Below are 25,616 nucleotides of genomic sequence, written 5' to 3'. Positions count from 1 at the left end.
ACCTAGAGAAGTCTTGAAATCTATTTTCCATCCGCTGAGCTATATTGGAAGCCTTCTGAAAGATCTTGTGGACCTCTCCTTTATGGTTCCTTAAAGGTAATTCATTGAGCTTTGTCAGGTTCTGACACCTGACTAGATTTTGAAATGTGAAGCTAATAAAGCTCTCAGATCTACAAAGAATTTAAATATTATGAAGATCACCTAGTCTAACCCATTCATTTTGCAAACAGAGAAAGTGAGGTCTGGAGAAGGAAAGTGATATGCCCAAGAAACTCAACAAGTCAGTGGTAGTTTCAATATGAGAACCTTGGTCAAGGATCATTAACAAGGCCCAGACCAAAGGTCCACTTGACAAGACCGTAAACCCACCTCCAAGGGAATATAATATTCCTAAAGAGAAAGACTTTGATGAAGGAAAAACCAAGGACCCTAAAAGAGAACCACTAGGGATCTGATTAAGATTAGGTTAGAATTAGCACCACATTGCTTGAAGGATGTGGTATTACCCACAAAGGTATTGCAGGCTTTTAGGGGAATGAGAACAGTTTTTGATATTAGGAGTTCAACTCTGTTTCAGTAAACACTGGACCTAGAGCATAAGAAAGTGTCTAAATAGAACAGGGTTCTCTTTAGCTCATAGGGCTATTGGCAGGGAACATAGAATCTCCTGCCATGAATAAGTCATATGAACAAGGGCAAGTAACTTCTTCTTGCTGTAACTCAGATTTCTTAATTTGTTAAGTCAGCATGATAACGCCAGCACTACTACTTGACATGTCTATTCTGAGTCCCACATAAAATAATAATATAAAGTAAAATTGTATTTCAGTCTATTTGCTGTATTTTTGGTCTACTTTAAGAAAACTTTATTTTTGCATAATAGAATTGCATATTCTTAAAACTGGAAGGGAACTTAGAGATCACCTAAGCGCACAGAAAATGTGGCAGAGTAGATAGAGTAGATTCCTCACTCTGACACTAGCTGTGTGACCGCAGTAAAGAGATTTCATCTCCTTGAAAAAGTTTCCTGACAAAGCTAAAAACACTATACTATTAGTTGTGAGGAAAGCATTTATAAACCTTAAAGAGCTATGCAAATACAAGTATTATTACTGTCATTATTATTGAGTGACAGCATGATGTAGCAGGGAAAGTGTTAGGTTTGGAGTCAGGAAGAACTGGATTCAAATCCATCTGACATTTATATTGAGCTATATGAGCAAGTCATTTAACTTCTATATGCCTCAGGCAACTCCTTTATTAAGTTAGAGACAGTTTGAAGCTGAACTGATGGAGAATTTCCCACTAACAAAAATCACAGATCCTTTATGCATGCATGCAAGCTTTTCTACATTATTGTTATCTGTTTATATAAAGTCCTAACCTTTATGGACAGGGCCTCAGAGATCCCAAAGTTCAACCCTGTATTTTATGCATAAAGAAACTGAGAACTAGAAAGGGGATATAATTTGCTAAAGGACACACATGCATTAAGTCTCAGAAATGGAACTCAAAACCATGTTTTCTGACTAAATCAAGTGCATAGCACCCGTAATATACATTTATAAGATTGAGAACCCTTTAAAAGCAGGCAGCATCTCATCCCGACTTCACAGTTCTTGAAGTTCTCTGCACAACAGGCACTTAATACATTTTTGGGGAGTGAATTATGAAGAGCATTGTTGGAGCTTTTTATTAAACCTAGGTGAGAGCTTGGAGGCCCTGGCCTCATGGGAACTCTCTATGGTGCTGAATGCACATGTTTTATATTCTAAAGGGTCTTGCTCTAATGCTGCATGTTCTAATATTTTATGTCCTAATTAGTCCTAGAGTACATGATTCAAAGAAAGGCTTTCTGAAGGAGACAAGACTTTTCATGGTTCTTAGGGACAGATAGGCTTTGAAAAGGAAGCAAAGAATAGGGTATTCTAAACTGTAGAGTTGTGCAAGTTTTGTAAACAAAGATATGAGGGCAAAAATGACCATACAGTGTGGTGTTCAGAGTATGGTGAAGTCTAAATATGGTCTGACTAGGAGAGAAGAAAATAGGACTGTCAGCTCCTTCATTTTTATTATCAAAGACTAAGATTTCACAAACTTTTTCTGATAGCCACATCACATTGTTGAGCTTATGGTCAACTATGAGTCTCAAGGTCCTCTTCACATGAGCTGTTATATAACCACATGTATTTCCCCCATTTTTCATTTTACAAATGAGAAACTTTCATAAATTTGTATTCTGATATGTTCCTGTGGCTTATAAACAATTCTTGGCTCTTAATGGCCTTTTAGCAGAGAAGACTTCAAGTAGGCTTTACAATGCTGGAAAGCTTTGAATGTGATTGCAGCAATGGTTCAAGTATTCTTTCTAAGGACCATTTTAGCTAAGTACGAAGAAGTGTGTTGTTAGCAGGCCAGGAGGCTAGTGATTAATTCTTTAGCTATAATAACTAATGAAACAAAGAAAATTACAAAATGGCCCTATAGCCTTTGTGTTCCCCTTTTACAGTGATGTGGTAGAATGGAAAGATGAGAGGAACATGCTGTTAATAACAAAATTTTTAATTTTCAAACTTTAACTTGGCTATTGGTATTCTAAAGGTAGGCTACTTATCTAATGACCAACAAAGAGGCATAGTACAAAAAGAAATGAATTGCATCAATCTTGATATTCTCACTATAAATGAAACCAAAAGAAGAAAGCCACAAGCAAATGGTAAGCAATCATTTCTTGAAATGAACCGGCTAAGTTCATTTTATCTTGTGCCCAAAGCAACAAAAACATTATTTCATGGGATGCTTAGCCATCTCATATTGTTGCAACATTCATAATAGCTATATGAAAAAGACCACCATGAAAATAATCACAGTTTATATACCAGTATATAAAATTAAGAGATAGGAAAGTTCTACTAGGTACTTTATGTTGTATTATTGAGTCATTTCAGTCATATCCAACCTTCCACGATCACATTTGGGGTTTTCTTGACAAAGATACGGAAGTAGTTTATCATTTCCTTCTCCAGCTCATTTTATAGATGAGGAAACTGAAGCAAACAGGGTTAAGTGACTTGCCTTGAGCCACACAGTTAGTGTCTAAGGCTACATTTGAACTCAGGTCCTTCTGTCTACAGAGCTGGTGCTCTATCCACTGTGCCACCTAGTTGTCTGGGTATTTTATAAGATTCTTCAAATTAAATTTATCCATACTTATAGAATCAATGATCTTCAAAGAAATGGTGGGAATAGGTATGAATTGTGAGAAATATATTACAAAATATGAATCAGGGGGCGAAGCCAAGATGGTGGAGTAGAAAGACGCACATACGCTAGCTCTTCCCCCACAGTCCATAAAATACCTGTGAAGAAAGACTCTCAACAAATTCTAGAGCAGCAGAAGTCACAGAACAATGGAGTAGAGATTTCCAGCCGAGGGTGACCTGAAAGGCCAATGGGAAAGGTCTGTCACACTGAATGCGGAGCGAAGCCCAGCCCAGCCTAGCCTTGGCCACTGAGGCACAGTGCCTGAAGGAGGACTGGAGCAGGCCTCAGGGGCGGAATCCCCAGCCACAGTAGCAGAGGTTTGCAAATCCCTCAACCCACAGGCACCAAAGGTCAGTGAGAGGGCTTTTTTCAGCTTGCCAAGAAGGGAGCAAGGTCTTCCCATAGCCCTGGCCTCAGGCTGAGGCAGTCGCTCCCACAGCAACCCACATCCATAGTCAGATCGTAAAACCCCTGGGGGCACTGAGCAGCTCATCCTTACCTAAGCCCTGCGTGGCAGCACTGCCCCTACCTAATGCCTCTGGAAGAACTGAGCAGCTGATCTTTATCTCACACTGAATGGCAGCCCTGCCCCCACCGAAAGCCCCTGGGGGAATAAGCAGCTTATTTGAATCTCAGCCCCCAGTGATGGCTTGGTGGAAGTGGAGGCTAGGTGGCTGTGGAGAGGGAACTCTATTAAACAGAGATTCTGGCCACAAAAGTTTCTGGTTGCTCCTAGACCAGTGTACATGCTTGACTGTGCCACCTTGGAGGAACTGAGATCTTACAGATCCCCAGAGTATACCCTACTCTTGACAAAAGATCCAAAAGTCAAGTAATTGGTTGGGAAAATGCCCAAAAAAGGGAAAAAAAATAAGACTATAGAAGGTTACTTTCTTGTTGAACAGATATTTTCTCCCATCCTTTCAGATGAGGAAGAACAATGCTTACCATCAGGGAAAGACATAGAAGTCAAGGCTTCTGTATCCCAAACATCCAAAATAAATATTCAGTGGGCTCAGGCCATGGAAGAGCTCAAAAAGGATTTTGAAAATCAAGTAAGAGAGGTGGAGGACAAATTGGGAAGAGAAATGAGAGAGATGCAAGGAAATCATGAAAAGTCAGTCAACAACTTGCTAAAGGAGACCCAAAAAAATGCTGAAAAAAATAACACCTTTAAAAACAGGCTAACTCAATTGGCAAAAGAGGTTCAAAAAGCCAACAAGGAGAAGAATGCTTTAAAAAGCAGAATTAGACAAATGGAAAAAGAGGTTCAAAAGCTCACTGAAGAAAATAGTTCTTTAAAAATTAGAATGGAACAGATGGAGACTAATGACTTTATGAGAAATCAAGAAATTACAAAACAAAACCAAAAGAATGAAAAATAGAAGACGATGTGAAATATCTCACTGGAAAACAACTGACCTGGAAAATAGATCCAGGAGAGACAATTTAAAAATTATGGGACTACCTGAAAGTCATGATCAAAAAAAGAGCCTAGACATCATCTTTCACGAAAGTATCAGGGAAAACTGCCCTCATATTCTAGAACCAGGGGACAAAATAAATATTGAAAGAATCCACCAATCACCTCCTAAAAGAGATCCAAAAAGAGAAACTCCTAGGAACATTGTAGCCAAATTCCAGAGCTATCAGGTCAAGGAGAAAATATTGCAAGCAGCTAGAAAGAAACAATTTGAGTATTGTGGAAATACAGTCAGGATAATATAAGACCTAGCAGCTTCTACATTAAGGGACAGAAGGGCATGGAATATGATATTCCAGAAGTCAAAGGAACTAGGACTAAAACCAAGAATCACCTACCCAGCAAAACTGAGTATAATACTTCAGGGGGAAAAATGGTCTTTCAATGAAATTGAGGACTTTCAAGCATTCTTGATGAAAAGACCAGAGCTGAAAAGAAAATCTGACTTTCAAACACGAGAATCAAGAGAAGCATGTAAAGGTAAACAGGAAAGAGAAATCATAAGGGACTTACTAAAGTTGAACTGTTTACATTCCTACATGGAAAGACAGTATTTGCAACTCTTGAAACTTTTTTCAGTATCTGGGTAGTTGGTGGGATTACACACACACACACACACACACACACACACACACACACACACAAACACACACACACATATATACAGAGAGAGAGACAGAGAGCACAGGGTGAGTGAGATAGGATGGGATCATATATAAAAAAAATGAAATTAAGGGGTAAGAAAGGAATATATTGGGGGAAGAAATGGAATAGCGCAAATTGTCTCTCATAAAAGAGGCAAGAAAAAGACTTTTCAATGGAGGGAAAAGGGGGGAGGTGAGAGAGAAAATGTGAAGCTTACTCTTATCACATTTGACCCAAGAAAGGAATAAAATGTACATTCATTTTGGTATGAAAACCTATCTTACAATACAGGAAAGTGGGGGAGAAGGGGATAAGCAGGATGGGGGGATGATGGAAGAGAGGGCAATGGGAGCAGGGAGCAATTAGAAGTCAAAACTCTTGGGGAGGGACAAGGTCAAAAGAGAGAATAGAAGAAACAGGGGGCAGGATAGGATGGAGAGGAAATATAGTTAGTCTTACACAACATGACTATTATGGAAGTCATTTGTAAAACTACACATTTATAGCCTATATTGAATTGTTTGCCTTCCCAGTGGGGATGGGTGGGAAGAGAGGAAGGAAGAGAAGTTGGAACTCAAAGTTTTAGGAACAACTCTTGAGTATTGTTCCTGAATACAACTGGGAAATAAGAAATACAGGTAATGTGGTATAGAAATTTATCTTGCCCTACAGGACAAAAGAGAAGATGGGGACAAGGGAAGGGAGGGATGTTAGAAGTGGGGGCAGATTGGTGATAGGGGTAATTGGAATGCTTGGCATTTTGGGGTTGGGGGAGGTGAAAGATGGTGAGAAAATCTGGAACTCAAAACTTTGTAGAATGAATTTTGAAAATTTAAAAAAAATAAATAAAATTTTTAAAAAAGATAAACTTGGCTCTTCTCAGCAGTGCAAGATTCTAACACAATCCAAAAGGCCATCCACATCCAGAGAAAGAATTACAGAATCTGAATGCAGATTGAAGTGTACTATTTGTTCTCTGTTTTGTTTTGTTTTGTTGTTCCTTCTTTCTCATGGTTCACTCCTTTGGTTATCATACTTCTTTAAAACTTGACTAATGTGAAAATGTTTAATATGAATGTGTACATGGAGCCTATATCTGATTGCATGCCATCTTAGGGAGGAGGCAGGGGAAGGGAGGCGAGAAAATTTAAAAATCAAAAGCTTGTGGAACCGAATGTTGTAATCTAAAAATAAATAAATTAAAAAAATATGAGTCAGGGGGCAAAAATGAGAAGTAGACTACAGAGAAGCCTCAAGCCTAAATAGCATAAATATTTTCTTTAAGAAGGGAATTGGTAACTGCTGGACATTATAAGTGCTGCATAACGTCCAAGGAAAGGAAATTCATTATGTTTTTATGGAGAAGAAACTACTTGGGTATCATGACTGGTATTATAACTGAGACCAAAATTAATATAAAACTAGAATAATAAAAATGAAAAATGATATGATGTGCAATTTTAAAAAATCAATCCTGACCCATTAACAAAAAGTGGATGAGACAGAACAAAAGCTACAGACATATACTATGATAATCCCATGTAGAAATTTAACTAAAATTAATCAATTACCATAACAAGGAGACCATAAGAGATAAAAATACCTTAGTCAGCAAATGCTTGGCTTACTTCTCAGGTAAAAAGAGATGACAGATAAAAGCAACAGTGGCTTAAAATACAAATTTACTTGTAAAATCTTACAGAAAAGGATAATGGAAGATAATGCCCAAAATCATCATATAAAACAGAAGTATGGGAGGGTAAAATCAATTTAGAGAATGAGAACTATCTAAGCAATTGTTCCCAGAGGATTTAAGTGCAAAAATAGAAAATGGAGGAAAATGGTTAATGATCTGCAAAGATTTTTATATCAAACTTTTCATAATCAAGGAAAATACGGTCTCCACACTTGGATTCTAACAGCATACCCTTGAATGTGTTCACTGAGGACATAGAAAAGGCACTAGAAAGAAAAGACAATAAAAGTAGTTAGATTAGACTATGATGGAAATGACAATTGTGAGAGCACTGAAAGATTAATTCCCAAGATATCTGAAGGAAAGAAGTTACCAAAAGCATGGGAAAAAATACCTTGGACCTTGTTAATACTATCCTACTCCCACCCCTCAATAAAAAAGGCAAATGATAAAACATCCGCAGCTAGCAACCTGTAAGCTTTCTTTTCCATATATGCTCCTTTAGTTCAGGGATTGTTTTATTTTTATCCCCAGAACCTGGCAAAGGCATACAGGAAACGCTTAATAAATGCTTGTTGGTTATGAGAATCATTACCTAGATAAACCTCCTTGATAAGGTTATTACTAGGGGACAAGCTTGTTTTCACAAGCAGTATTACCTAGGAGAACAAATCTGACTAAAAGATGTAGAAAATACAAAATTCTAATTAACACCTGGTAATTATAAAAAAAAATTGCTTCAGTAGATCAACACACTACCTGAGAATCTTTCTTCCAATAAAGTGTCTCCCATCCATTTTTGTTGTTCAGTCATTTCAGTTGTATCTAACTCTTCATGATCCCATTTGGGGTTTTCTTGGCAAAGATAATGGAATGGTTTGCCTTTTCCCTCTCTGGCTCATTTTACACACAAGGAAACTGAGGCAAATAGGGTTAAGTGATTTATCCAGGGTCACACTTATACTAAGTGTCTGAGGCCAGATTCGAACTCAGGAAGATGAGTCTTCCTGACTCCAGGACTGGCACTCTTATTCACTGCATCACCTACCTGTCTATCCATACATCAAAATTATTCATAACTCCTTGAAAGATAACAATACAAGTAACCTTGTGAGATCATAAATACCAGGAGATATATTTTGATCATAAATATCAGGAGAGGCATAAAATAAGGAGATGGATTGCACCAAAGGTGTCTGCCACTGCCAGGGAGAAGATCCTATGGATGATAAGGCTTTCCAGATGATCCTGTTTGTGGGTGATACCTTGTTGGTTGTGCCAAGTTCTGGACTATTTCTGAACCCCTTGTAAAAGATCAGCAACCACTCAAAAAAGTTTAGCCTAAATATCTACAAAGGAAAAACCAAATGAATGAATGTTTATTGATCAGACTATTATATACAGTCACATGGATGACCTATAAAGTTTGCCCATCAGCATATACATATATGTGTGTGTGTGTATACATAAGCATGCATATATGTACATGTGTATATGGAACATGTAGGTGGCCCCTAGGAATAAATAGGAGAAAAAAGTGGACTAGGTTGTCTTCAGAAAATTATAACAGTCCTTTAATGACCCCAAACTTCTCCCAGAAATAAGACATCATCTTTTTAAATAACAATATTTTCATGAGGTGCATGCCTGCTGGGTCATGGAACACTATCATTTCCAAACAGAAGTACACATTGGGTGTGAGAGCAAACTGCAACATATAAGGAATAAAAATGTTCAGTAAGAACAGCCCCCAGTACATTGGGTGGACTACCTGTGGCAAAATTATAGGAAGATACAAACAAGAGTTGCATAGGACAGGCAGACATGAATGGAGAATATTCACAGATCCATTTGATCTGAGGAAACCAGAATCCAGAAATAAGGAGTGGCTTGCCCAAGGTCACAAAGTGAGATAGCAACACTTGGGACCACAATTCAGAACTCCCTTAACAATAGCAACCACTACTACTACTACTACCACCAATACTACTTCTACTACTACTACTACTACTACTACTACTACTACTACTACCACCAATACTACTTCTATTACTACTACTACTACTACTATATAGTGCTTTAAGGTAGTGTTATTATCATCACCATTTTTACAGATAAGGAAACAGGCAGTTGGTGGTTAAGTGACTTGCCCAAGGCTACATAGCTAATAAGTATCTGAGGTCACATTTGAACTCAGGTCTTCCTGACTCCAGGTCCAGGGCTCCATCTATTTCTTCACCAAGCTAGACCTCAATAATCAAAGAATTGGTTAAAGATCTCCAATGTCAAGAAGTTCACTCCCACCTAAAGAATTATGGTACAGCTGAGTGTTAAGAAGTTTTTCCTTAAATACTGACTCCTAGCTGGTCTAGTACTTTTTCCACCACTCTTCCCATTCAAAAGTTTATGTGCTAAGAAAGTCATCAAAACAAAGAAACAAACAAGAAGGCAGCCTGATGATTAGCTTCTACTAAAGTCCTCAGGGCTCTGTTAGTGGTCTTCAATCCACGGGAATCTTTATGCTGGCTAAAGAATTCTTTGCCATCTCTGACAGATCTTTCATGTTCTCTCCTTAAGTCTGTGGCTGGTCATAAATTCGGTGCTTTATGGGTCAGCTGATCCTGTCACATTCATAAGAGGGGTGCTATGCAGTGTGGCTCACTGCTGTAAAAGAGTATTCTCTAATTCCTTATACTGTTTCTGGGCAATTGTACCCATGAAGCCAAGAGCAGCTGAGCTTTCTGGGTGCAGAGAACTAACATAGACACTTGGTATCTTTTCATTTGTTCTTATATTTTTTTGTATCAAAATCAAATTAAACAAATTCCCATATAGGCCATAATCAAAAATGTATATCTTTGCACATTCAGTTCATCAACTTTCTGTGAGAAGGTGGGTAACATGTACACTGGAACTGTAGTTGGTTGTTACACCAATCACAGTGTTTAAGTCTTTCTTAGTTATTTTTCTTTATAAAGTTGTTGTTATTACATAAACTGTTCACTGGGTTCTGTTCACCTTACTTTTACTATAAGGTCAGTTTTCTCAAGTCTGTCTATAAATCTATCTCTTTAATTATTTTTTATAGAGTAATAATAATCTATTATATTAGTTCTATTACATTATTTGTTCAGCCAATCCCCAACTGACAATGTAGGCACAATGTAGTGTTGGGGAAGGCAGCGCCATATAGTAAGAAGGGCCCAACTTGTTCAGAAAGCACTTTTGTTCGTTATTGTTGCAAGTGAAAGAAATTTTGGTTTATTTTTCACAATCTTGAACAAGTAACATCAAGTCACAGAGGTACCCAAAACTTCCTAAGGACACAAGTAAACATGGGGATCAACAAGACAATCTCTAAAGTCTCCCTCAACTCTGGGAGCCTAGGAATCTAAAATTCTGTGGTTCTATGACTTGGTAGCACTAAGGTTCTAGGAATATATCAGTCTAATATTTGATGGATGTATGATTTTAAAAATCTATAATTTGAATGTTCTATGACTGAATGTAAAAGATACCAATTTATTCAATAAGGTCTTAATTATATGTTCGTTTTTAAGTGATATCCAATACAATAATTATAACTTCCACTATATGATAGACATACACTAGATTCATGAAACTCATATATTCCTAAGGAAATTTTAAGTGCATATTTATGAAAAAGCACAAAAGACTTAAGTTCACACCAACCCCTCCCTGACACTAATATCGTTACCTTTATCTGTACCGATTATCATTTTCTTCTCTCCCCATCCCTGAAGGCCCAATTTCAAGCCTCATCTTCTTCCCTGACTACTTAAACCCAAAGTGATGTATATCCTTCTCAACCCCCATAACCTCTTAAGTATATACCACAATTTAGCACTTAAATCCTCTAATTGTTTCATACATCAGTCTAGTCTCCCCAAATAGATGGTGAATTCCCAGAGGAAGAACTTGTTTGTCCCTGCCCTCTCCACAGTGATTAGTCTAGGACAGGCACACAGGAAGCAAAGCAAGACCCATTATCATCAGAGAGTCATAGAACAGTAGAGCTGAAAGAGAACCCAGGTATCCTGACTCCAAATACAAGTATTTTTACACAGTCCTGTGAAGCCTCAAAGAAACTGTAAGAATGGGGGGTGGGGGGAGCCAAGATGGTGGAGTGACTGCACAGACTTGATAGAGCTCTCCTCCCAGACACAGCCAAATACCTATAAAAATAACTCTAAACAAATTCTAGCACTGCAGAACTTACAGAATGATGGAGTGAAGCAAATCTCCAACTCAAGACAGCCTAGAAGATTGAAGGGAAGTGTCTATCATGCCATGCTGGGAACAGAGCGCAGTCTGGCCTGGGCTGTGCCTGCAATGACAGGATCTGAGCAGGTCTTGGGGGGACTGAATCTCTGGCACCTGTGGCAGTTTCCAGACTTTAAGACCCCAAAACACCAAGGATAAATTGGACGGTCAGAGGAAAAAACATGTGGGACCTGTGTGAAAGAGGAGAGTGGTCTGGCCCCAGACCCAGGGCAGCGGAGGGGATGGAGTAGCACATGGCCCCAGCAGCAGAGGCAGAGGCAGCAAATGTTTCTGGAGCTCTAGGCCCACAGATTTTGGGGAGGGGGGATCTAGCGGCTGACAATACACCCCCCCCCCCAACCCCACTGAACCTTGACAAAGAGCTAAAACTTCAAGAAAATATCTGGGAAAATGAGCAAAAACTGGAAAAACAATCAGACTATAGAATCTTACTTTAGTGGCAAGGAAGATCAAAACACATAACCAGAAGGAGACAACAAAGTCAAACCTCCTATATCCAAAGACTCCAGAAAAATATGCAATGGTCTCAGGCCACAAAAGAGCTCAACAAGGATTTTGAAAATCAAGTAAGAGAAGCAGAGCAAAAATTGGGAAGAGAAATGAGAGAGATGCAAGAAAATCATGAAAAACAAGTCAACTGCTTGCTAAAGGAAACAAAAAAAGCATGCTGAAGAAAATAACACTTTAAAAAATAGACTAACCAAAATGGCCAAAGAGATCCAAAAAGTCAATGAGAAGAATGCCTTAAAAAGCAGAATTAGTCACATGGAAAGGGAGGTCCAAAAGCTCACTGAAGAAAATAATTCCTTAAAAACTAGAATGGAGCAGATGGAAGCTAATGACTTTATGAAAAATCAAAAAATTATAAAACAAAACTCAAGGAATGAAAAAAGAGCAGACAATGTGAAATATCTCACTGGAAAAACAACTGACCTGGAAATTAGATCCAGGAAGGACAATTTTAAAATTATTGGACTACCTGAAAGCCATGATAAAAAAAAAAGCCTAGACATCATCTTTCAAGAAATTATCAAGGAAAATTGCCCTGATATTCTAGAACCAGAGGGTAAAACAGATATTGAAAGAGTTCCCCAATTGCCTCCTGAAAGAAATACAAAAGGAAAACTTCTGGGAATATTGTACCCAAATTCCAGAGTTCCCAGGTCAAGGAGAAAATATTGCAAGCAGCCAGAAACAAACAATTCAAATATTGTGGAAATACAAGCAGGATTAACACAAGATCTAGCAGCTTCTACATTAAGGGATGGAAGGGCTTAGAATATGATATTCCAGAAGTCAAAGGAGCTAGGATTAAAACCAAGAATCATCTATCCAGAAAAACTGAGTATTATACTCCAGGAGAAAAAATGGTCATTCAATGAAATAGAGGACTTTCAAACACTCTTGATGAAAAAACCAGAGCTGAATAGAAAATATGACTTTCAAACACAAGAATCAAAAGAAGAATGAAAAGGTAAACAGGAAAGAGAAATCATAAGGGACTTACTAAAACTACTGTTTATATTCCTACATGGAAAGATAATATTTATAACTCTTGAGACTTTTCTCTCAGTATTAGAGTAGTTGGAGGGATTACATACATATAGACAGAGGGCAACCAGGTAAGTTGAATAGGAAGGGATGATATCTAAAAAAATAAATTTAAGGGGTGAAAGAGGAATATATTTGGAGGAGAAAGGGAGAATTAGAATGGGGCAAATTATCTCACCTAAAAGAGGCAAGAAAAATCTTTTTCAATGGTGGGAAAGAGGGGAGAGGGGAGAGGAAAAGAATGAACCTTACTCTCATCGCATTTGGCTTAAGAAAGGAATAACATGCATACTCAATTTGATATGAAAATCTATCTTGCACTACAGGAAAGCAGGAGATGAGAGAGGGTTGGGGGTTATGACAGAAGGGAGGGCAAACAGGAGGAGGTGGTAATTAGAAGTAAACACTTTTGAGGAGAGATAGGGTCAAAAGAGAGAATAGAATAAATGGGGGCCAGGATAGGATGGAGGAAAATATAGTTAGTCTTTCACAATATGACTGTTATGGAAGTATTTTGCATAACTACACATGTATAACCTACATTGAATTGCTTGCCTTCTCAGTGAGGACGAATGGAAGGGAATAAGGGAGAGAAACTGGAATTCAAAGTTTTAAAAACAAGTGTTAAAAACTGCTTTCACATGCAACTAGGAAATAAGATATACAGACAATGGGGTACAGAAATCTATCTTGCCCTACAAAAAAAAATAGAGAGGATAGGGATAAGAGAAGGGAGGGGTGTGATAGAAGGGAAGGCAGATTGGGGGAAGTGGTAATTAGAATGCATGATATTTTGGAGTGAGTGTAGGGAAGAGATGGGAAGAAAATTTGGAACTCAAAATCCTGTGGAAGCAAATGCTGAAAACTAAAAATAAATTTAAAAAAAAAAAAAGAAATTGTAAGAATGGGCAAAAAGTCAAGAGATCTCAGTTATGCATCCAGTTCTGCCAGGGAAGCACCAAAGGACCCTGAGTCAGTCATTCCACTCTCTGAATTTCAGTATCCCCATGTGTAAAACTGGGATAATGAACATTACCCTGAGAACTTCCTAGTGCTGTTGTTAGGACAAAATTAGAATAGAAATAGGAAAACATTTTATCCATTGCATACGTGAAGGATAATGATTAAGAGGAATAATTACATCATAATAAAAACAACAGCTTCCATTTACATAGTGCTTTAAGGTCTGCAGGGCACTTTATTATTTTGGTCGAACCTCACAACAACCCTAAAAGGTTGGGATAATGGATATTATCCCCATTTTACAGATGAAGAAACAGAAAATCAGAAGTGACTTGCCCATAGTAATACAGCTAGAAAGGAGCAGAGATAAATTTAAGCCAGGTCCTTCCTGACTCTAAATTCATTCTGAATAATTCCAATTCAATTTATTTTATCTGTTTTCACTTTTATTAATCATTGTATGTTTTTCTAATTCCTGTTTTCTTTACTCTGAATTACTTCATACAAATTCTCTGATACTTCTCTGAATTGCTTACATTAATAATTTTTTATGGTACAATATCATTCCATTACATTCAGATATCACAGTTTGTTTAGCCATTCTGCAACCAACATGCATCCTTTTGTTTCCAGTTTTTTGCTGCCTCAAAGACTGTTAATGCGAGCATTGTGCTCGCACTGACAGTCACAGGGTGGCTAGATTAAAAAGAATGAATAGTTTAATAAATGATTTGTGATATGAGGTAAGTCACTTCTCTGGGTCTCAGGCTCCTCATCAAACCTTTATTAGAAAAACTAAGTGCAAAGATTTTTCCATGTTTAACTACTTTCCTTCTAATTTTAATTTCATTGACTTTGTGCAAAAACTTTTCAATTTTATGTACCAAAGCTGTCCATTTTATCTTCTATGATTCTTATTTGGTCATGAATGCTTCCCTTATTCATAGCAATGAAAGGTATTTTCTTGTCTTCTACTTTGTTTGAAATATTATCTTTTTTATATAGCTCACCTATGTGTTTGGGGCTCACTTTGGTATATAGTGCAAGTTCTTGGTCTAAACCTAATATCTGTCAGACTGTTCTCCAGCATTCTCAACAGTTTTTAATCAAATAGTAAGCCAAAGCTGGCATCACTGAGTTTACTGAATAATAATAACACAATATCATATTCATTTGCTTTTGTACATGATGCATCAAATTTGTTTTATAATGAACATTTTTTCACCAGTACCAAGAGTTTTAATGATTGTGACTTTGTAGTAGTGTGGGACTAGTACTATTCCTTCCCATTTTTTTTTTCATTATTTCCAATGAGAATCATAACCAGCTATTCCTCTGGATTAATTTTGTTACAATTTTTTTTAACTCTACAGAAATCATTTATAGTTTGGCATGGCATTGAATAAGCACATTAATTATGGCAGTACTGTCAATTTTTATTATATTAACCTGACCCAACTATAAGGAATTTTTCTCTCTTCATTGAAGATCTATCTTGATTTCTGTAAAGATAATTGTTTTCCTATAGTTCCTGTATGTGTGTTGGTAGGTGAATTAATATTTTATTTCTTCTGTAGTTATTTTGTTACTATACTTTTCAATCAGCAAAAATTTGCCTTCACTCCTTTCTGCCCCAATTGTCCCAAAGTGAGGAAGAAAAACAAAATCCCTGCTACAAACATGTATAGTCAAACAAAACAAATTTCTACACTGGCCATGTCCAAAAAAACAAATATACATCATGTATATGTAAATACACACCCATATATATATATATACATATATATATGTATATATATATACATATATATATACATATATATATACATATATATATATATACTCATATATACTCATATACATAAATATACACATACATACAAATACACATATATATTTCTCATTCTTTACTCTGAGTCTTTCACCTGTCTGTCAAAAGGTAACATGTTTTAACAACATTGTCTGCTGGGCCATCTCCAGTAGTCCTGATGAATATCAGGCCACTGGACACAGATGGCTCAGGAGAAGAAAATGAGGTTGGTGACCTTGCATAGCCCTCCTTCACTCAAATCAAAATCAACTGCAAGTCATGTCATCGTCTTGATGTCATGGTCCTCTCTGAGAATGACAAACACAATATGTTTCACCGTTAGTCTTTTGGAATCTGAATTGGTCACTACACTGATCAGAGTTCCTAATTCTTTCAAAGTTGCTTGTCTTCACAATATTTTGGTCATTGCTTAAATTGTTATACTCACTTTACTCTGCATCAGCTCATATAAGTCTTCCCATATTTCTCTAAAACTATCCCCTTCATCATTTCTTTTATCACAATAGTGTTCCATCACAATTTGTATGGAAATCCTTCAAAACATTCTCCAGTTGAAGGATGGCCTCTCAGATTCCCATTCTTTGTCACCTCAAAAAGTTATAAATGTTTTTTTTACATCCTTGGGTAGAGTTTGTTTTGCTTAGAATTAATCCTTCCCTTAAGTCACTCTCCTTCTAATTCCTCCTTCCTCCTTCTCCTCTTTGCCTCGTCCTTCCTTGTTAAATGAAATGTATTTTTGTAGGCATGGATATGTATATTCTCCCTTTCTTTGATCAGTTCAGATTAAAGTGAAATTCAAGTGTCAGCCATTCCCTCTCATCCTCCTCCTTCTCATTTGTATAAAGTTCTATTTGTGCACCCCAAATATATGAGATATATTCCTTAATCTTTCTAGCTTGTTGCTTGCAGTATTTTTTTCTTTACCCTGGAAACTCTGGCTTTTGGTTCTAATATTCACAGGAGATTTTTTTTTTTTGAGGGGGTAGCCTTTATAGGGGAAATTGGTGATTCTTTATATTTTCACTTTGTCTTCTATTTCTAAGATATCTGGGCAGTTTTTATATATGATTTCTTGACTTGGAGGTGGGGGGATCATGGCATTCAAGTAGTCTAATGATTCTTAATTTTTTTAATCTTCAATTAGCTGAGTCAGCTGTTTCTGCTATGAGATGCATTAAATTTTCTACTTTTAGTCTTTTATCTTTGTTTTAATATGTTTTGTTGCCTCATGAAGTCACTGATTCTATTTAGTCCATTCTAATTTTCAGGGAGTTTGTTACTTGGGCAAGGCTGCATATCTCTTGTGCCAAGCTGTTATTTCCCTTTCCATTTCTCTCGCCCGTAACCCTAATTTCTTTTCTATTTTTTCCCTCTAGCTTTCTCATTTACATTTTTAAAACTTCAAAAAACAATTTAAAACTCTTGTTTCACTTCTTCCAGGGGCTGTAGGTGAATTTGTGTGCAAGCTATGTTTTTCTTTGAGGTTTTGCTTAGAAATGTTTCGGAGTCATTCTCTTCTTCTGTGTTTGTGTCTTGGCATACTGTGATATTTTTTCCTTGGATTTTCTCCAAGAAGTTTCAATCTGGTTTGTTTTCTGAATCTATATGGAATTGTTTTGGGGGGAAAGGGGAAAGGCAGGATTCTTTCTCCTATATTTCTCATACTCTACTAATCTTGGCTCTGCCTCCTTCTGTAGTTATTTTGAAGGGAATTTCTCTTTCTATCTTTTCCTGCTGGGTTTTGTTGGTAATGTAGACAAAAGCTAATGATTTGTTTGGTTTTATTTTATATTCTGCTACTTTATTTCAATTAATCTTTTATTTGACTCCCTAGGACCACCATATCACATATCTGCAAAAGCTGAAAAGTGATTCCTCTTTTCCTCTGCTTATTCCCTCAATTTCTTTTTTTTTTGTCTTATTCATAAGCTAGCATTTCTATAATTGTTAAATAATAATGATAATAATAGATATCCCTGCTTTGCCTCTGATTTTATTGGTAAGACCTCTAGTTTATTTCTATTAAAATTAATGCCATCTTTTAGTTTTAGATAGATACTTTTTGGTATATTAAGGAAAGATCCATTTATTCTTCTGCTTTTTTATGTTCTTGACAGAAATGTCTTATATTTTGTCAAAAATATTTTCTATATCTATTGACATAATTAAGTGATTTAAGCATCCAGGTGCCACACTTCTGCAGGGCCTGGAGTCAGTCTTCCTGAGTTCAAATCTTGTCTTAGACCTTCCTAGCTATGTGATCCTGGGCAAGTCACTTAACCTGCTTCCCTCAGTTTCCTCAACTGAGGAACAATGATTACAATAACATCTATCTCCCAGGATTATGGTGTGGATCAAATGAGATACTTGTAAAAAGCACTTAGCACAGTGCCTAGCCCACAGTAGGTACTTCTTTCCTCCACCATCTTGAGGATCAGGTCCCAAATAATCTTGTGTATTAATGCTTTACAAGATAGTTTGAGGTTTGATAATGCTATGTCCCATCATTCTTGCTTTACTATTCACTTCAAATTTTACCTATTTTGTTACTCCAAATGAATTTTGTTATTTTTTTCTCTAGTTCAATTAATTAATCATTTAACAATCTGATAGGTATTGAAATAGATCTGTAAACTGATTGAGACAATATAGTTGTTTTATTTTATTAGGGTGGCCTCCTAGTCAACAATAAAATCTCTGTCCAATTCTTTGTTTGCCTTCATTTCTATAAAGAATGTTTTGTAGTTGTGTTTATATGTCTTAAAGGTGTCTTAGTAGGTTATTTTATGAATACATCTCAGATATTTTCTGAATTTTGTAGAGAGAAACAAGAAACCTAGGCTTCAGGCCTGAGTCTATTACTTTCACTACACAACCTTTCACAAGTCATAATTTCTCTGAGCGTCAGTTTCTTTATCTATAAAATGGCGGTAATAATCCTTTAGTATTTCACATTGCTGTTCTGAGGACCAGAGTAAATTACGTATACAAAATATTTTATAACTAAAGTGCTACAGAAATGCTGGCTCATATTATTAACATTATTATACAATCTCAGGCAGGTAGCTGGCTCAGCAGATACAACACTGAGTTTGGAGTCGTGAAGATTTGAGTTCAAATTTGACCTCAGACACTTACTTAGCTTGTGACCCTGGGTAAACCACTTCTGTTTGCCTTAATCTACTGGAGAAGGAAATGGCAAACCACTCCAGTAGCTTTGTCAAGAAAATCTCATGGGCAATAGGGTCCACGGGGTCACGAAGAGTCAGACATGACTGAATAACAATAACAAAGAATCTCAGACCTGGCAGGTTCCTTGGAAGTTGTTATTGCTCAGTCATTTTCAGTCATATCTGACTCTTTGTGACCCCATTTGGATTTTCTTGTCAACAATACTGGAGTGGTTTGCCATTTCCTTCTCCAGTTCATTTTACAGATGAGAAACTCAGGCAAACAGGATTAAGTGACTTGTCCTGGGTCACACAGCTGAGGCCAGATTTGAACTCGGGTTTTCCTGACTCCAGGCCCAGTACTCTATCCACTGTGCCACCTAGTAGTATAAATCATACCAACATTGAAAAATTCCTTGTACAGCATCCCTGAAAAGTTGTAAATAAATCTAATACTGCTTCTGTATGAAAGTCATTAAAACGGAAAATTAAACATTGAGTTCTGATCCTCTGGATTAGTTCCAGTTTGTCAATGGCATCATTCCTACACTGAATACATTTTAAATATAGCAGAGAACAATGGGTTTATTATTTTCTTAATTCTGGACACTATAATTCTATTAACACAGCATAAGATTGAGTTGTTTGGGGTGTTTTTTTGTCTATCATTGTCAAAACTTACTAATATAGAGTTTGTGGTCCACTAAAACAGTCAAGTCTTTCCCCACATAAATCACTGACCACTTATGCCTTCCTAATGTCTTTGGTATTCTTATTAAACAATCTCAGAAAGCAGATACCACTGAGATAAATGTTCAAACCAAAAAAAAAAAAAAAAAAGGATGAAAAGGAGTCATGAGGGAGACCAGAGCAAAAGGAACCAAATGCCTAGAGATTCTATTCTAGCAACATAACTCTAGACCGCAAAAGACATAGTCAAATGTGCCTACAATGAGAATCCTCTAATTATAATTACATCCCCGTGGCATAAACTAGTAGTGCCTAAGAAAGAAGAATAACTGTGTCCCCTTGAGCCCTCCATTTTGGGTTCACAGCTCTAGATGATTACAATAACCCTGATTTACCTGGCAGGGGAACTAACAATGTGATTTACCAGGGATCCCTCACATGCTTAATTAGGGACAGTACTAGCCATTGTGCTTTCATGCCAAGATAATCTGACCCCATAGAGTCTCTCTCAACCACTATATGAGACAGGGGAGGGGGTAAGAATAAGGTAATGGAAAGGCAGACCTGGAGGCATAAGACTTGAGTTTAAACCCTAACTCCCAACATTTAATAGCTGTGTGGCCTTAGGCAAGTCATGTACTTAATCTCCAGGGGCCATAAAATAAGGGAATTGGTTTAGATGATCTCTAAGGGAAAGAGAAGGGAATAAGCATTTATATACCATATACTATGTGTCAGTTACTGGGTTAAGTGCTTTACAAATATTTCATTTGATCTTCACATTAACTTGGGAGATAGAGGTGCTATTATTATCTTTAATCATTAATTCCCAGTTGAAGAAACTGAGGTAAACGGAGGTTAAATGATCTGCCCAGTTCCACACAACTAGTTAAGTGCCTGGGGCTGAATGTGAATTCACGTTTTTCCTGACTCTAGGCCTGGTGCTTTGACCACTATGGCATCTAGCTGCCTTTGCCTTCACATTCTTTCTTCACTCTATCTGGTTTCAACCCAATGTGGGGAGAAACCTAACCCTAAGTGCTGATATCGTAAAATAACAGAATCAAGATCTCACAGATTTTTAGAATCCCAAATATCTAGAATTACACAATCTCAGAATTAGAAGGGGTCTCAGATGTAATTGATTGGTATGACTTTGTCCCCAAATGAATCATCCAAAGTGGATAGTGACTGTTAAGTTTGACAAGGTTCTGAAGGCTGTCTGGGTCACAGTTCAGATAGACAGATGCCTCAGAAAAGCTTCTCCATTAGATATATCCTGAGGATTCTACATCAGGGAATCACCAACCACCTGGCTTGCCTCTTCCTCCTCTGACCTGTCCTGGATAGTGTCTCCTCTGGGGGCTCCTTTGGGGCCCTGTCATACAGAAGAGCCCATGAGTCAGAGGATCTCAGTTCATATACCTGCTTCTGACTCTTATTTTTTGGGCAAGTCACTTAGCCTTCTTGGGCCCACAATTTTGCCTGTAAAATGAGGAGGTTGGACAAGATGCCCTCCCAGCTCTAGAACTAAAATCTGTTATCCTCAGGACTAAGTGCACCCTTTCCAGAGTCCTGGATCAATCACAGGGCCCCAGTGGGACACTGTTCCTCTTTTCCTTGCTTTTCCCTTCATTCTCCTAACAACTTAGGAATTCCTTCTGTGCCTATTCAGATGGGTTTTTTTTTCCTGTTTTCTCTTTGAAGAACTTTTTCACATTTTTCCTGGAACTCTTTATTCTCCTAGATAAGCTAGAAAGTAGAAGAGTGGTCCAGCCCTTCCCCTTAGTAGAAAACAACCTGCCTTATTGTCCTAGAGCTTTCACTTGGCACTGTTAGAAACACAAATATCTCTTTTCTTCTCTCTCTCTTTCTCTCTCTCTGTCTCTCTCCACCAAAAAATTCCCCTTGTCCTCCATATTTGCTGAAATTGATAACCTCAGTTCCCTGTAACTTTTACTGCTAGTTCTGGTGGCAAAATGCCATGAAAACAACCTGTTTATTCCACAAGTTATTTATATTTGAAGCCCTCAATATATATTGAGAACGAATGAAAACAGGAGCTACCCTCAGTTTTCTGACCCACCCTGGATCTTTATTTCTCTTTTCAGCCCTTACCACTAATCAGAATTCAGAAACTATTTACCCCTTACTCTCTCCTTCCCCTCTAGCTTCTTACTGACTATAACAAAATCTCTTAAAGGGACCCTTCAAAGGTAATCTAACTCAACCTACCATCAAGGGTAAGGAATAGCTCCAAAAGGAGATCATTCAGTCCCCACTTGAACTTGTGATGAAAAATTCTCACCCTTCTAAGACAGCCTATTGTACTATATAGTCTAACTCTGATTACTATAGTTACTTATTCCTTATAGTAAACTGAAATCTTACGCCTGTAACAACTCTTCCCTTCTACTTGGTCCAAACGTTGGTCTCGAAACTTGAATCTGAACATATTCTAAGCTATACAACATGTAACTGGCAAACCCAGATGTCTAGGGCGGAAAAGCTGGATCACGTACTCTGATACGCTTCTAATGAAAAAGGGAAAGTCAAAATGGAAGGAAGAGAGAGAACAATTTGGGAGCTTACTAAGGCTGCAAAGGTGATTAGACTTTGGGGGATTCTTGAGGGCAAATTTTAATTGCTTTTAGAATATCTTCACCCTATAATCGTCTTTCTTTATTGTTACTCAGAATAAGTCTAAAAGTAGGTAAAATGATGATTTGATTAACATGCAAATCAGAAATGACTTTCAAGGGAAAACTAGAGTTTGATCCTAATATGACTATCTTTGGGGAATTATAAGTACAAAGAGTAATAAAAAATGCCTGGCAGCTCCCTAACTCCTTACAGGAAGACACCAAGGAAGTATTCTTAGTTGAGATAGCCACATTTAATTATAGGAAGACAAATTGAGAAACTCACATTTGAAAATGAAGCTCATTCTTCAGAGACAAGATGGGGGAAGTGCAGTTAGACAGAAGTTCATCTGAAACATACCTGGGGACTTCAGTGACCTGCAAGCTTGATGAATCAATAGCAGCAATCAAAAAATGATGATCCTCTATTAGAGGAGGAAATTCCTACCCCCTCATCCTCCTGCTGTCAGCTATTTTCTTTACAGCTTCTACTCACTGTGCCAAGACTCCCTCCTATCTCCGTTATTTGCAAATTTCAGAAGCATGCTATTTATGCCTGTATCCACGTTACTGATAAGTCAAGCATAGATCCCTGGGGTACTCCACTAGAAACTTCCTGCCATGATGACATTGCACTATTAACAACTGGAATGTTGGGTTCAATTCTGGGCACCATCTTTTAGGAAGGACACTGATAAAGTGAAAAGCAACCTGTGGAAGATGACCAGTATGCCAAAGGCCTTGAGAAAATGACATCTGAGGAGAGCTTAGAGAAGAGAAGGCTTAGGGAATCATGACAGCTAGCCTCAAGAATAGACAGGAATGACTGTCACGTCGAAGATGAGTTAGACAGCAGAACAACGCAGAAGCCAAAGAGAGGCAGAGTTGTTATTGTTGTTCAGTTTCAGCTGTGTCTGACTCTTCGTGATGTGATCCCACTTGGGGTTTACTTGGCAAAGATACTGGAGTGGTTTGCCACTTCCCGCTCCAGCTGATTTTACAGAGGAGGACACTGGGGCAAATGACTTGCCCAGGGTCACACAGTTAGTAAGTATCTGAGGTCAGATTTGAACTCACAAAGATAAGTTTCTGACTTCAGGCCTGGCACTCTACCCACTGTGCCACCTAGCTAGCTGCCCTATTTCCTTGCTATAACAGAGGTATCCTTAGGATGAAATGGCCTATCTTGGGAGTTAAGGTGTCCCACCTCACTGAGGGCCTTTAAGCAAAGGATGAATGACACTGGTTGCCTGTTTTGTAGTTTAGTTTCTAGTTTTGGTATGGGTCACATCTTGGTTTCAACACTAACTCAATGTCCTTGTGCTTTTCCTCACTGACCCACAATTTCTTTCTTATGAGGGAGTAAGATGGTACAGGAGTTTGTGGGTTCATGGTGCCCTTTTTTTCTAGCTTTTCATTAAACCAGGCTAGCCCTCCTGAATGGGAATGGGCATATACATAGGTATGTAACCATGTACATATGTATGTAAAGCATTAGGCCTAAAGTCAGGAACACGAGTTAAAATTTAGACTCAGATATTTATTAGCTATGTGACCCTGAGCAAGTCACTTAACTTCTATCTGCCTATGTTTATTCAACTATAAAATGGGGACAATAACAAATACTTCCCAGGGTTGTTGTGAAGATCAAATGATTTAATATTTGTTGGGGGGAGTTAATTATTATTTATTTATAACATTTTTTAAAATTTTGAGTTTGAAATTCTCTCCTCCCACTGAGAAGGTAAACAATATGACACCCATTATGCATGTGAATCATGCAAACACATTTCTATATTAGCCATGTCACAAAAAAGTATGAAAAATAAAGCGAGAAAATTATACCTCAATTTGCACTCAGAATTCATCAGTTCTCTCTTTGAAGGTGAATAGCAATCTTCATCAGGAGTCCTGCCAAACTGTCTTGGATCATTGTATTGATCAGAGTAGCTAAGCCTTTTCACAGTTGGTCATTATTACCATGATTTAATATTTGTAAAGTGCTTTTACCATGTCTGGCAAGTAGTACATGTTTAATAAAATGCTTCTTTTCTACCTTCCTTTTTCAAAATGGGAATATTAATATTGGCACTACTTACCTTAAAAACACTAACAAAATATAAGATATTATTATTACCAATGTTAGTTGCTATGAAATCTCTAATGTTCCCAAAGAAATTAACAAGATAATATCTTATTTTTAAAAAGTTTCTGGGCACCACTTTCTCCTCTTCTCTCTAGAAAGGGACAGGTGTCCTTGAGACTCACATAACATATGGACCTCTGATGCAGAGAAAATCTTTCAAATTTCTAGGTGGATGGAGTAAACCTCCTCTGCTAAATGCCAATATGACAATATTTACATTTCAAATTAATGAAAAGATGAAAAAGTATTTATTTACTTACTCTATGTACAACTGTGCTAAAGAGACTTGGGAATATAAATAGAAAAGCAAGAAAAAAAGGAATCTAGAAGGTTAGCTCAAATCTGGGGAGATTTACCTAAAAAGGGAAAAAACAGTACTGTAATTTCATGTTGTCCTGCCTGTGTGAAAACACACACCTCCTTTTCTATCCTTCTGCTTCTACCTAGGGTTGAAAAGGCAGGAGATCTCAGTGCTGAGAATCATACTGAGTCAAAAAAAGGCCAGGGAAAAAGAGAGCTGAGAAACCGCTACAAGAAAGTCCAAAGTGGTCTCAGAGCTCTCACTAGGAAGTCCAGAACAAATATCAATGAGAAGAGGGTTCCAAGAGCATCTGACACAAAGATGAACTGAAGTTCCATACCTGAAATCCCAAAGCCAAGTGGGGATGAGTCAGCAGCACTCGAAGCGGAGCTAGTGGTAATATTAGTGTCGTCAGACAAAGTAATGACTGCAAAAATTAAGGATTAGTAAGAAAAGAACTCAAGCTATTCTACAAAATTATCTGCTGTGTTAAATACTGACCTTTGAAATGTTATCTTAAGCAAATTTTTAATACTGTCTTTATCATAAAGGTTTTACAGATAAGGAAACTGACAATCAGAGAGGTGAAAAACTTGCCCAAGATCACAGAGCTACCATGTGACAGAGCCATGGCTCAATTCTAGGTCTCCTGATTCTTTGTCAAGTCAACAAGTATTTATAAAGTCCCTACTATGTGCCATACTCTATGATAAAGTCTTTTCCATGATACCCCAATGCCTCTTCTATCTTAAAAATAAAGTCCTCCAATGAAAGAAAAGCAGACGTTGAGATTCCAATCAGTATAGACACTTCATTGGCTTTCTACTAATAGGCTACACTTAGAAATCCTATGGTTTAACTGTTACAAAATTGAATGTAGGAGTAACTATGGGTTTGAATTTCTTTAGTCATTTGGGATGTTAAAAAAA

General features: G+C 37.4%; 1 protein-coding gene across 21 annotated transcripts in view; it reads right to left on the bottom strand.

Moving 5' to 3' along the window:
- The window catches only part of FAM168A (family with sequence similarity 168 member A), a 204,900-nt gene that overhangs the window by 61,020 nt on the left and 118,264 nt on the right, over positions 1-25,616 (bottom strand). For 9 of the 21 annotated variants that reach the window (XM_072610911.1, XM_072610907.1, XM_072610915.1 and 6 more), the window contains one exon: positions 25,028-25,114. The exons of the other annotated variants lie outside the window; for them this stretch is intronic. In XM_072610911.1, the coding sequence (XP_072467012.1) occupies positions 25,028-25,114 (87 nt within the window). The remainder of the gene's footprint in view (positions 1-25,027; positions 25,115-25,616) is intronic. 21 annotated transcript variants of the gene reach the window in all.

Source organism: Notamacropus eugenii, chromosome 5, assembly GCF_028372415.1.
Source record: "Notamacropus eugenii isolate mMacEug1 chromosome 5, mMacEug1.pri_v2, whole genome shotgun sequence".
In the NCBI taxonomy this organism is placed as follows: domain Eukaryota; kingdom Metazoa; phylum Chordata; class Mammalia; order Diprotodontia; family Macropodidae; genus Notamacropus; species Notamacropus eugenii.
The sequence above is the reverse complement of the archived record's forward strand: the minus strand, read 5'-3'. Positions and strand labels throughout refer to the sequence as shown.